The sequence below is a fragment of the Emys orbicularis genome, chromosome 21, assembly GCF_028017835.1.
Source record: "Emys orbicularis isolate rEmyOrb1 chromosome 21, rEmyOrb1.hap1, whole genome shotgun sequence".
Taxonomy (NCBI): Eukaryota; Metazoa; Chordata; order Testudines; family Emydidae; genus Emys; species Emys orbicularis.
The window spans coordinates 6,655,464-6,669,199 of NC_088703.1; the positions used below are offsets into that span (position 1 = coordinate 6,655,464).

The window sequence follows — 13,736 nt, forward strand, 5'->3', positions numbered from 1 at the left end:
CAAGTGCTGCTTCCTGTAATAGCTGATGCTGCTATTCCCTAGGCCACTTCCTATGTAGCCCCTTCCTCTTCACCCTTACTCAAGGCTGAAGATCTCAACTCCTGCCCTTCCTCACCCTTCTGGTCCCAGCCAGCAACTGACCTGCTCAGGCCCAGCAGTTCCGTTTAACAGAGCCTGCTGTGCTCTGGCTGCTTCCCTGAAGCCTTTCTAGGCAAGTCTGGAGAACCCACCTTCACTGCTTCTTTCCTGGAGTGGGGTGTGGTAGGACCATGAGGACTCCAGCAGGGGGCCTCAAAGGGCCTAGTACACCCCATCACATAGTACCCCAGTATTATTAGTTGTACTATTATTGGTATATGCACAGAAGTGCAGGAAGCACCACACCGTTTCTAACAGGTTCCCAAATTGCAGCACCAGGTTGAGCACAGTAGCCACAGCACGTTACTGTGGCTTGCTGTTAAAGTGCTCTTTCAAAGCCTCCCCAAGCCATATACCTCCTCGTTCAGCGCCGTCCAATGGCCCTTGTGTCTGTCTGTTCAAATTCAGCAGACAGCCGCTCCACCTCCACCCCTGCGGCAAGTTCTCCACCTTTGCCTCACAAATATTATGCAGGACACAGCAGGCAATTATAACCATTGGGATGTTTACATTCTTTGGTGAACCAGAATGTACATACCAGAATCAGGAGATTCCTGTAATCCCTCTGTACCCCCTTGTCAGTCGGTATTATGAGGTTCTTGGGTTCACCATCTAGTAATGGATCAGTACCATTGTTAGGATGCTTTTTGTTCCTCATATACTTAAAAAAACCCTCTTTCATATGGTCCTTAAAGACTCTGCTGACAATAGATTTCGCCTTGTGTCCCTTTGCTTCCCTTATCAAATTTCTACAATTCTTAGCTTCTGATTTTTATTCATTACTATCAACTTCCCCATTCTTGCATTTGTTATATATTATTTTTAATTTTTTATAGCTGGTGTCACTTCCCCTCTAAACCAGGTCAAATTTTTAACCAATATGGCCTTCTCCCACAATTGTGGCTTTTAGGGTCTCTACTTAAGTGTTCTTAAACAATTATCATTCACATTTTTCTGGTTAAATTGTTCCTCCCAGTTGATTGGCTCATAACTGTTTTCAGCTTTGTGAAACTGGCCCTTTTAAAGCACCAAGTATCTATATCACTGTTCTGGTCTTTATTCTGTTTGCACGTTATAAATGTGATCAAGTCATGATCACTTATAACTAAATTACCATTACTTTTTAGCTTTGTAATCAGTTCCCCTTTATCTGTCAAGAGAAGATCTAACAGAATTCCCCCATGCTGGAAGCAATACTTCTTGTGTTAGGAAATTGTCATCTATAATATTTAGAAATTCCAAAGATGTTTTAGTACTGGCAGCATGAGACATCCAGCATGTGTCACTCAAATTGAAGTCCCCCATGATCACTCATCTTTCCCCCCCTACACATTACTGATAGGCATGCAAGGAGCTGGTCATCCTGTTGCCTAGTGTGATTTGGTGCTCTGTAGAAGACAGCAACTAATACCCCATCTTGTGCTTTATCTGTTAGGACATGGATCCATAAGCATTCAAGATCATTTTCTTCGGAGTTATCAGTGACTTGGAAACAAGTAATACCATTTTTTATATACAGTGCCCCTCCCACCCCCGCCCGTTTTATCCTTTCTAAATAGGTTATAACCATTGATTTTAACATTCCAATCATGGGACATATCTCAGCAGGTTTCAGTAATACCAGCCAGATCCAATCTATCTAATAAACGAGCAATTCCAATTCTTCTTGTTTCTTACTCAAATTTGTTTGTGACAAATGCCCACTATTCCCAAGTCTCACAACTCCAGTTAATTCCAGACATCCCCGCTCTGGACAGAGATCGCCCATGATGATGAACGGTAGGAGGAAAGGAGCTTTCTTCATAAAAGGAGGAGAGTGCCAAACCAGGTACCCAAATTTAGCGGTGTAGTCTCGACTGCAGTTCCCCTCATGGAGACATTTCTATCTCCTGACTCAAGTTCAGGGGAGGGGAGTTCTTTGTGTGCTCAGCACTCTATGCTGCCACTTGCATAGCCGGAATTTCTACCTAATCCCCAGCTAATTATTTCCTTTGAGAGGATCCTAGGTGTCGTCAGGTGTTTGTCAGACAATTCCCCGGAGGGAAAACAAAGAAGGTGTGATAGTAATTAAAGGAAAGAAGCCAGCTTGTGACTATGTATAAATTCAGAAGCGCAGCAGGAACATGAAAGGAACCATAAGTGTGGGCAGAGGAGAAAGACTGAAGAGAAGCAAAGATCACTGGATGTATTCAGAGGCAGAGGGACACCTGAAACCAAAGTCGAAGGTAGGCGCACACAGCAGCTACTCCCTCAAGGAGTCCCTGCTAATTTTATAATACATTATTTGGAGAATGGGAGAGGATTGAGTGAGAGAGACAAAACTCTGCTCAATGGGCCAGGAAAGATTCCTTGATGTTTCCCATCCCAGAGCTTCTCCTGGGGACCTTCTGGCCACCCATAAGGATCTACTTGAGGAACCAGGCGTAGGTAGTTTCTAAATTATCCCACAATGACTTTTGTTTGTTGTAATATCTCCCTGATGAACAGGAGAATCATGAGACTTTGTTCATTCATGTTTGTGAAATGTTTTTAGAGCCTCGGATGGAAGAAGCTAAAGATATGGAGGTCTAGATACCTTAGGGTTGTGAAAATCAGGCCCTATCTCCCGGAGGCTACTGCAGTCACACTGGGAGATCTGGGGTGCTAACAGTCTTGCAGTGCAGCGGGGCTAAGGCAGGCTTCCTGCCTGCCCTCTCTCCGCATCGCTCCCGGAAACAGCCAGCACCATCCCTGTGGCCCCTGGGGGGTGGGGGTAGGGGGTCTCGGCACACTGCCCCCGCCCTGAGTGCTGACTCCACAGTTCCCATTGGCCTGCATCCAAACTCCCTCCCAGAACCCACACCCCGCACTCCCTCCTGCCCCAGGCTCAGCCTGGAGCCCCCTCCCACACCCAAACTCCCTCCCAGAGTCCACACACCCTTCCGCACCCCATCCTTGCACCCCAACCCATAGCCACCTCCTACACTCCGAACTCCTCGGCCCCAGCCCAGAGCCCACACCCCCTCCTGCACCTCAACCCCGTGCCCCAGCCCTGTGAAAGTGAGTGAAGGTGGGGGAGAGCGAGCAATGGCAGGAGGGGGGCTGGAGTGAATGGGGTGGGGCCTTGGAGAAGGGGCGGGGGCTTGGGGAAGGGGCGAGGCAACGGTGTTTGGGTTTGTGTCATTAGACAATCGGCAACCCTAGATACCATTGTGAATGGTAGCCTATAAATACCAGAGAGAGACAAGAACAAATGTTATTTTAAGGTGCCAGAATCCAAACCCCAGTCAGACTTTGGAGAGTCATGATGGAAGCATTTTCTATTCAGCTTCCTTCGTTGGCAGTTTTGTGGAAGTTATGTGCTTATTTGCACTTGGAAATTTGATGTTTAGTGTTTTTCTGTCATTTTACTATTGCTTTGTGTCTGACCTTGATAACGAGCAGGTAATTTTTTCCTGGAATGTATGCCATGGCAAACTCACCTCTGATTAGAGGAATATTGACATACACGAGTGCTTAACAACCGGGGGAGTGGCAGGAGAAAGGGGGCTTCTTTGTAACAGGTCAATCAACAGAATTAGTTTAGCATCTCTGGTTTTCCCTATTTCAGCCCAGTTGAACAGTGTGTGTGAACCTACTCCCAGTTCAGACTTAGACAACAGGAAACTGGTCAGAGAAGGTTTCAGGGTGCTGATGCAATTCACACACAACACATGGGTGGAGGCTACAAGAAGGAATGTGTCGCAGCAATCTGATCAGCAAAGCACCACAGGCAAATTTGTCTGGTTTTAAGATGGACGGTCTTGTTTTAGAATGGTTTGTCCCCTGACCAGTACTTATAAAACCAGATGTGGTTATTACACACAGAGAAGGCCATTTTGTGGAGGGCACCACACGCTCCCAACAGCATGACCTTGAACACATGAACAGAGGTGGTGGGGTCATGCAGGTGGAAGAGGCAGTATAAAGGGGATGTCCTGGGGATGCATAAGTGGACACCCTAAATCCAGCAGAGCAACAAACCAGCATGACCAGTCCCGTCAGTGTCCCACAGCTCAGCCCTGTCAGTGTGTCCCACAGCTCAGTTCCACCCCAAGCACCGCCAGCCCTGTCAGTGTGTCCCACAGCTCAGCTCCCCCTGCACCATCAGCCCTGTCAGTGTCCCAAAGCTCAGCCCTGTTAGTGTGTCCCATAGCTCAGTTCCACCCCAAGCACCGCCAGCCCTGTCAGTGTGTCCCACAGCTCAGCCCCTCCCCCCAGCCCCACCAGCCCTGTCAGTGTGTCCCACAGCTTAGCTCCTCCTCCCCCCCCCCCGCACCACCAGCCCTGTCAGTGTGTCCCACAGCTCAGCTCCCCCCTCCCCCCCCCCGCACCACCAGCCCTGTCAGTGTGTCCCACAGCACAGCCCCTCCCGCCAGCCCTGTCAGTGTGTCCCACAGCTCAGCTTCCCTCCAGCACCGCTGGTCCTGTGAGACTGTCGCACAGCTCAGCCTCCCAAAGCACTCTTGACCTGTCCATATTTCACCCCCAGAGTGCAGCACCCCCACAATCAGCCCAATATATTCAGTGATATTCCTCCTACTGCTCCGAGCCACCGATTATCCTCCCGTTTCTATATCCCTGACACAATCACACAGGAGAAATGCCAATGTGTGGCTGGCTGTCGCCTCTATGGAACATTCAGTGTGGGGGTTGATGAGTGGGTGTTTGTGGTGGGTATCCAGTAGATCTAGGATCTGAAGGGTGCCGAGATCCAGAGGTCAGGATTGGCAATCATCTATAGTTAAAGTTAGAGCAATCATCTAGAGTTAAAGTCAATTTGAATATCCGGGTATTTAGAGTCAGCTCTGATTCTGGACCAAACTCTGTGGCTTTATGCAAAGAGCAAATGGAAACAAAAAGGCCAAAGTGCAGCACATTACAGGCCTCCTAGCTAGGGAGTATAGGAAAAGCAGACATATGGTACAGAAATTGAGAATGCCTAAGTGTGAAGGTAGCATTATAAGGAGGTGTAGGCCTGTGTTAATTGCCAGGATGCTCTTGGGCAATGTATACAATGCAGAAGGTTTGTTTAACAATATTTTTAGACCTAGTGAAGAATAATTCTAATTCCAAAACATGAGAGAACCAACATGGGGTGAGGCTGACCTGATTTTACAACACCATGGATGTGAGGATGGGAGGGACTTTGGGGCTGGCAATCATGAACTCATCACATTTATGCTTCAAAGAACAGTTCCAGAATCAGTGGGCAGGACTAGACATAGATTCATACGTTCAGTTATTATAAGGCCAGAAGGGACCATTGTGATAATCTAGTCTGACCAATGTTCCCTCTAATTTTTTACATCCATGTGCGAATGAATTTTGTTATGCGCACCAATATGGAGGTGATGTATGGAGGGGCTGGGGTCGAGGGGTTCCGAGTGTGGGAGGGGGCTCAGGATTGTGGCAGAGGGTTGGAGTGTGTGTGGGGGGGTAAGGGCTCTGGCTGGGGGTGCAGACTCTGGGGTGGGGCTGGGGATCAGGGGTTCAGAGTGCAGTCTGCCCAGCGCTGCGGCGGGGAGAGAGCGCTCCCCTCAGCCCTCTCCCCGGCCACAGCAGCTCCGGGGCCGGGGGGAGAGGCACCTCTCCCCGGCCGCGGCAGCTCCGGGGCTGGGGGGAGAGGCGCCTCTCCCCGCTGCGCTCCTGTGCTGCCCTCGATAGCCTACTGTGCAGTCGCGCAGCTTAGAGGGAATTTAGGTCTGACTACCTGTATAACGGAGTCCATAGGACTCCCGTGAATCAAGTTCTGTTTGAACTAGAACATATTTTGGGTCCAAGCTGTGGATTTCACAGCTAGATACCGATTTGATCTTGAATCTGTACCGATTTCCAAGATTGTTCAGGTCAAGGGTTATGAGTCAAACCCATGACAGATATGGGCCTCAGTTGTGAGGTTTGGTTCTGAATCCCAATCAGAATATAATCTTTCCCAAATTGGAAGGGTTAGATGTGTACTGCATCCAGCCCATCTCTAATTAGGAGACTACCGCTTAAGTCGATGTAACTTATGTCACTCAGGGGTGTGAAAACAACACTCCTCTTAGTGATGTAAGTTACATCTACTTAAAGCCGGGTGTCCACACTACACTATGTTGGCAGGAGACGCTCTCCCACCAACATAACTTCTGCCTCTCGCAGAGGTGGAGTAATTATGCTGACAGGAGAGCACGCTCCCATTGGCCCAACACCTCCTCACCAGACGCACTCTAGCTGCGCCAATGTAGCGTGATAGTGTAGACTTGCCCCAAACCTGAACCCGTACATGCAAGCCATCCCCAGAGGGGCTTCTCCGGAGTTGTTTACAATTCCAGGCATAATCAACTCTATTGCTTGTCATTCTTGTAGGAGCTGTAGTAACCCTCCCCCAGGGCGCAGAACACAATCATACTGAAACTATTCATAAATGTCACACAGTGGTCCCCACAGACAGCGCATGGCATTGCACTGTCACTGTATTATTATTATTATTACTATATATTATTAATTCTTACAGTAACACATAGGAGCCCCAGACATCGACTAGACCCCACAGCCCAAGGCATTGTACAAAACACCGAACCAAAACATGAGTCCTGCTCTATGAGTATCTAAGAATAAGACAACAGCTGGAGATAGACAGAGAGATGGGGGAGCACAAGGAAAAATGGAACAAGTCAGGAAGAGAAGCAGCAATAGCAGCTACCTGTTAGCTGCCTCCCTGGCTCACACTGCTGTTTGCAGCTGCACCCAGTCTGTATCATTTGGAAATGTAATTACTATGACTTCACCCCTTCCCCCAATCTATGGGCCCGGCTACACTTCAAGCTGAGGGTGTAATTCCTGGCTCTAGGAGACATACCCATGGTAACTCTGATTGCATTAATGCACTAAAAATACCATGTAGCCACAGTGGGTGCAAGCGGCAGGAGGGGCTAGCCGCCCAAGTACATACCCATCCAAGACCCTAGCCACGTACTCAGGCGGCGCGCCCCTCCTTTCTGCTCTTTCTGCCACCGCTACACTCTAGTGTCAGCATGCTAGCTTCATCAGAGCAGGTATGTCTCCTCAAGCCAGAAATTACACCCACATCTCGAAGTGAAGGTGTACCCGAAATACATGTTACCAGGCCCAACACTGACACTTACGAGGCCCCTCCCACCCAACTCAACACACTGTTCTCAATCCCTCCAGAGTTGGTCCTTTAGCCAGTTTGCAGAGCGTGTGGCCGTACACCTCGCTGACCCAGTCTCAATTCACATTGCCAGTAGGATTTCATGAGGAGAGGTATCAAATCCTTTGTTAAAACCCAGGTATATTATAGCTACTGCCTTCCCTTCATGCCGTCAAACTGTAGTTCAGTCACAATCTAGTTTATATGTAGGGCCCTACCAATTTCATGGCATGAAAAACATGTCACGGACCGTGAGATCTGATCTCTCCGGCTGCTGGGAGCCCAGGGCTCCTAGTTGCTAGTCTGGACATGCTGGGGAGGGACAGGAGTTGTTTTTCCCCTGCATGGCTGCTCTTGGTGAGGAAATCAGACCCACCTCCAGAGGCAGCACAGAAATGAGGGTGGAACACCCTCACTAGTGCGCTGCAGCAGGGCTCTGGGCTTCCGTTCCCTCCCTCGCCCCGTGGCTCCTGCCGCAGCTCCCAGCACCAAGGTCGGGGCTTCTGCCAGGCTGGGGGCTTTTGCTCCCAGCGGCTGCAGCTGGGACAGCCCAGGTTCTGGCCTTCTGCCCCCCGCCACACACCTTGTGACTCCTGCCATGGCTCCGGGCACCGAGCTCAGGGCTTCCTTCCCCGGAGGCTCCTGGGACTGGAGGCTTCCACTCCTGCCAGCTGCAGCTGGAGCAGCCTGGGCTCAGGGCCTCCCCCCACTCCAGCCAGAGCTTGGGGCAGGCCAGGCTGGGGGGCTTCCACCCCCCAACAAAGGCAGCCCAGGCTCTGAGCTTCTGCTCCCTGTCATGCCGGCTGGGGGAGCCGGGGCTTAGGACACCCCCCACCGCTCTAGCTGGGTCAGCCCGGGATCGGGACTTCTGCCCTCCCCCCACCCCACAGCTTCTGCCGCTGCTCCGGGCTTCCTCCACCAGCGTCTCCGGCCGGGGCAGCCCAGGCTCGGGGCTTCCACACGCACACACACCCCAGCCGGGGCTTGGGGCAGTCTGGGGTGAGGTTTCCGCCCTGGGGCTTCTTCTAGGGCTGGGGCACCCATTTTTCCAGGGGGCCTGCCCAGATTGGCTGGGGACCCCTGCCTTAATCTGTTACTGGCCTGGACTAGCAGCTAGGAGCCCCTGGCTGGGGCGCTCCTAGCAGTATGCGGGAGATCCTCCCCACCTCCACCTCCGGGAACCTTCTCTAACTGCAAGCTCAGAGGCAGCTGCCTAGGCAGTGCAGAAGTGAGGGTGGCAATCTTGGGACTCCCCCACCCCCCAAACAACTTTGCAACCCCCCCCCCATCCCATTTTGGGTCGGGACCCCCATGGTTACAACCCCGTGAAATTTCAGATGTAAACATCTGAACCTGTGAAATCGACCAATTAAAAAACCCTCTGGCCGTGAATTTGGTGGGGCCCTATTTATATGTTAACCCTGTGATGCTACTTATTGCTCCGTCAGCCCCTCCCAACTCACAGGCTTTTCTTTTATATATGTGTTCGTTCCATTACTGATTAGGGACTAAAGGCAGCTATTCATAGAATATCAGGGTTGGAAGGGACCTCAGGAAGTCTTCTAGTCCAACCCTCTGCTCAAAGCAGGACCAATCCCCAGACCGATTTTTACCCCAGTTCCCTAAATGGCCCCCCTCAAGGATTGAACTCACAACCCTGTGTTTAGCAGGCTAATGCTCAAACCACTGAGCTATTCCTCCACCCCTATTAAACTAATTGCCATGATTGTTCTTTTCCCCAGTCCTCTGCCTACCTGGGAAATCTTGTGGACAGATCTCCTGATCTAACACCGATGAGTTTTAGTGAAGAAGAAATCTCCTGCTTAGAACATGTTGAGGAACCTCCTGGAGTTGGCTGTAAAGGCTCGAAGGGGCAGATCTACTTCATGGATCAGGAACCCAACAACAAAGGTACAGCCAGATACAGACATGCTATAATGCCCTGTCTCTGTTGTGTCCAGGAGAAAGCTGAGTGACTTTACATGCTCTGGAAGTCACATGCAAGAGCCCATCCATTAGCACCAACTTTCCAGACTCTTTGTTTCGTCTCATTACTATTTATATGTCTTACCCTCAGTGCCAGAACTGTAAATATCCTTTCGTAAAACAAGCAACGGCAACGATTGCAATTAGGAGAGGAACACAATGCAGGCAGGGGCTTGGGGACAGGACGAGGGCAAAGATGATACGAACGGGTCCTTGCCTGGGAGAATAATTGGTGTATCTAGGGAGTTTTCCTTTCTTCCTTTTGTAAACTGCTCCAGTTCTGGAGGAGTGATAGCAACTTCCCAATGCAGGTTCCACCAAGGTTTCTGTTTAACGCTGATTTTTCAAATTGCTCTAACATCCACATACATAGGTAGATTGCCTTGAAAATAGCTATGCCACCCTAGGGCCCCTGGTAGAATTTGTGGTACAGATTTGGGGTCATTTGACCAGGGAGTTCCCAAGATACAGGGCCTCCAAACTCATCATCTTCTAACAGGTTTTGCAGAGGGATTGAGAGACAACAGATGGGAAGATCCAAACGTATATCCCGGGACTGCCCTTATGGTGATCTAGTGCCAGCACCAGGCTCACTCCAAACAGTCATTATTAAAGTAGCTGGAGTATTGTGTCCAGTGCTGGGCACCGCATTTCAAGAAAGATGTGGAGAAATTGGAGAGGGTCCAGAGAAGAGCAACAAGAATGATTAAAGGTCTTGAGAACATGACCTATGAAGGAAGGCTGAAAGAATTGGGTTTGTTTAGTTTGGAAAAGAGAAGACTGAGAAGGGACATGATAGCAGTTTTCAGGTATCTAAAAGGGTGTCATAAGGAGGAGGGAGAAAACTTGTTCACCTTAGCCTCTAAGGATAGAACAAGAAGCAATGGGCTTAAACTGCAGCAAGGGAGGTCTAGGTTGGACATTAGGAAAAAGTTCCTAACTGTCAGGGTGGTTAAACACTGGAATAAATTGCCTAGGGAGGTTGTGGAATCTCCATCTCTGGAGATATTTAAGAGTAGGTTAGATAAATGTCTATCAGGGATGGTCTAGACAGTATTTGGTCCTGCCATGCGGGCAGGGGACTGGACTCGATGACCTCTCGAGGTCCCTTCCAGTCCTAGAATCTATGAATCTATGAAAGGTTACTAGTTGTTTGGGTCACTTCTGCTGAGCAAACCACTTTTGGCTTGGGCTGTGATCTGGCTCCATGCTGAACTCCGCAGCTTAGCAAGCAACCTACAGAATATCCTCTTGCCTTGGGGAAAGTCCACTGGCTTTGGAGACTGTGAGTTTGAGTGTTCTTCTACTGACATCTGTTAGCTGTGAAGTGAACAGAAAGGTTCTTTTTCTCCAATAAGATCTTGTACTCCCAAAGGAAGGCAAGCACCAGTCCCAAATTTTGCAGAGAAGAGATTTTGCAAGTTCAGTTGAGGTAGAGTTAGCACTAGAATCCTTGGATGACAGTCCCTAGACTTAGCCCACTTAGCCACACTGCCTTTTGCAATGCATGGGCCAGATCAGCTAGTCACCTGTGACGGAATATCAAAGTAACGCTTGTGTACAGTGAAGAAGAGAAGGGCTGCAAATATGATTCTGTGGGGAAGGGACTGGATTTGGACACAGAACACCGGAGTACTGCTGCAGATTATTTATGTGATGTTGGGCAAGTCACTTAAACCACAATCTTTTGAGGTGGCTACCTTTCTGAGGTCTGTTTAAAGACACCCTCACACTGTGGAGCACACTTCAGTTCTGTGCCTGATTCCCCATTTGACCTTATCCAAGCTGTATAAACTTTCTGTGCTCAGTTTCCCAGCTACTGTTTTGGCTGACTGTTTAGGAGACAATTTTGGCTGATTTGGTGCTAAGAAGCCCTCTGAAGCTTTGTAGAATCCATGTTCACGGTCGGTCACCCTCTACTCTGGTGGGAGGGGAGTTTGGGGAGCAGCAGGCCTGGGGGATAATGTATTTTCAGGTTGTAGAAGGCTCCCAAGCCAGGGTAAGAAGCAACAGGAGTTCTGCTATCTCATCCCCTTATTGGGAACCTTGCAGGCTGTAGCTGGGCATGTGAGCCTCCTGGGGCATGCGGGTGTGAACACCTGAGGTTTGTGGGCATTGACAAAACAGGGAAGGCAGAGTTACCGCCCCAGAGCTGCCAAGTTCTGTGCAGCTCCATGTGTAACATGGTATGCGAATCAGTCAACAAACTAATCTGCACATAACCATAAACTCTGGCTTTATGAAAACGGTGTGGATTTAGTGCTCATGCAGTCCTGGTGAGTGAAGCCCTCCGTTTTTCTACAGGGGAGGAGAAAGGCAAGCTTCCCGCACAAATGGCCCTGCCAGCGTGCCCCATCCCTGATCTGGGGGTACTTCCTGTAGGGATCACAAGGTTGCTCACTCCCCATGGCCCCGGCAGTTCTCGGCCTCTCTGCTGAGTCTGCAAATTAGTACAGAGCCCAGTGGTGAGTTTGGAGGTGGCACTGAAACCCACTAAACACATCTCATGTGGAGGCCACTAAACATCCATTAAAGGAGAACAACTTTTTATCTGCTCGGTGTCCCCCTCTGGATCCCTGATTCTTTACCTCTGACCTCGCCCCGCTCCCGTTTTTTCATTTATTGTCCCCCCCGTATTCAATTGATGCCTGGGTCCAGTGGTTCCTCCCCCTTCATTGAAGGGGAGAGCCTTTAATTTTGGGCGGGGCTACACTCACCCATCCCCAGTACTTCAAATAATACAAACCCTGTAACAGAGCTGCCCTGTCCTCTTCTTAAAGGGACAGCTCCCATTAACCAAAACACAAACACTACAAATGCAACAGTAAAATGAACATTAACACAACATCCAAATTCCCCACTTAATATAACACTTTGCACCATGAAGTCATTTTAAGAATTATTCCAGGGCCTTCACACTAGCTTACAGAGACTTTCATGAGTTATCATCAAGGTTCAAACCCACAACTGCACAGCACAGACCGCCTACACTTCAGTGCTAAGAGCCCCAGTGGGAGGTACTGTCCTGTCTGCTGCAAGGAGCAGTCCAGAGAAAATGACACCGCTATCGGAGAACTAGATGTTGGGTACCAGGGTTCTTGGGCTCTGCTTGTGGCAGCAGAATGTGATCTAGTGGTTAGAGACAACATAACGCCACCTCTCTCTGGGCCATTTGCAGGAACGGAAGCTAGGATCTCTAGATCTAACAGCCTGAACTTTTACCACAAGCTCTTCTACTGACTGCTTTTAATACTTCTATGCACTGTGCAATCCTTATTGAAAGGGCCTCATTTCCTGGCCATAAGGAATAAACGTCATTCTCCATCTTACAGATAACATAATTCATAGGTTGGATAGGCAGAACTGAGACTAGAACCCCATGTCTCTAAAATGAGAACCCACAATCGTTACCGACCTGCCTTTCCGATGAAATGGGCCAAATTATCTCCTTATGTAACCCATGCTAAAACAATGTGTATCTTTGTCCCTCCCTAGTGGCTAGGAGACATATAGAGGTTTTTGAGTCTGTTTCTGCCATTCCCAATAGCAAAGAGGCAGTGAGAGACTAACGGTTAATGGACCTCTAGAACAGCCTCTCTTGGAACTGTCTCTCCTGTTCCTGTTGGGTTCATAAATTGTAGTTCCTGCTGTTTGTTCGTAAATTGTAGTGACGCCTGATGCTGCAGAGGTCTGGGCATGATGCTGTTTCTGCTGTTCCATCATCCTTTCCGGATGTCACCCATTCTCCCCCCCCCTCCCTTGTGCAGAGACATTTTGAACACAAGCCCCACCATTGACACCTCATGTGAGCAAGAGCCTTTCTCAACTTCAGCCATCCTGGGTTTGGTTTTATTAATGAAGACATTAATAGCAAGATATCTGTGGGTTCAGCTCTAACCTCCCTCACATTCTAGATCCCCTCACTCCAGAGACCCACTTCTATCTCCCTCCAAATGGGGTAATAAGTCACCTGTTGACTCAGTGAGACAGCACTCAGAATCACTCCCTGCTAACAGGATGGGAAACGTGGCCAGCCAGCACTGGGGAGCAGAGTAACCATATATTTTGCCTGATGGTGATATTGGTATGACATTCATCTAGTAGCTGCTCCTAGTCCAATGGGTAAGGATAAAGGGATTAGCTACTCTTGGGTTCCCTGGTTCTGCAAGCAGCATTTCTGATGCTATTGCTGATTTTCCAGGGGTACAGGACAGCGGCACAGTTGGTACCATGCAGGAACATGACCCTGATTGTGTTTCACTGTAGTGTGCGACATATGACCTGGGAAGAAGACACTTCCATATTTTGCAGATTAGGTCATAGACTCCCAAACTTAAGAATTTAGACATTTAGGGCTGGTCTACACTAACCCCCCCACTTCGGACTAAGGTACGTAAATTCAGCTACGTTAATAACGTAGCTGAATTCGAAGTACCTT

The 13,736-nt window shown here is 49.2% G+C and overlaps 1 protein-coding gene across 1 annotated transcript in view; it reads left to right on the plus strand.

Annotated features, from left to right (window-relative positions):
* The first annotated feature begins 2,321 nt into the window (after window positions 1-2,321).
* NKPD1 (NTPase KAP family P-loop domain containing 1) overlaps window positions 2,322-13,736 on the plus strand; it is a 41,108-nt gene continuing 29,693 nt past the window's right edge. Inside the window, exons 1-2 of the mRNA XM_065420683.1 lie at window positions 2,322-2,363; window positions 9,055-9,223. Coding sequence (XP_065276755.1) covers window positions 2,322-2,363; window positions 9,055-9,223 — 211 coding nt within the window. The remainder of the gene's footprint in view (window positions 2,364-9,054; window positions 9,224-13,736) is intronic.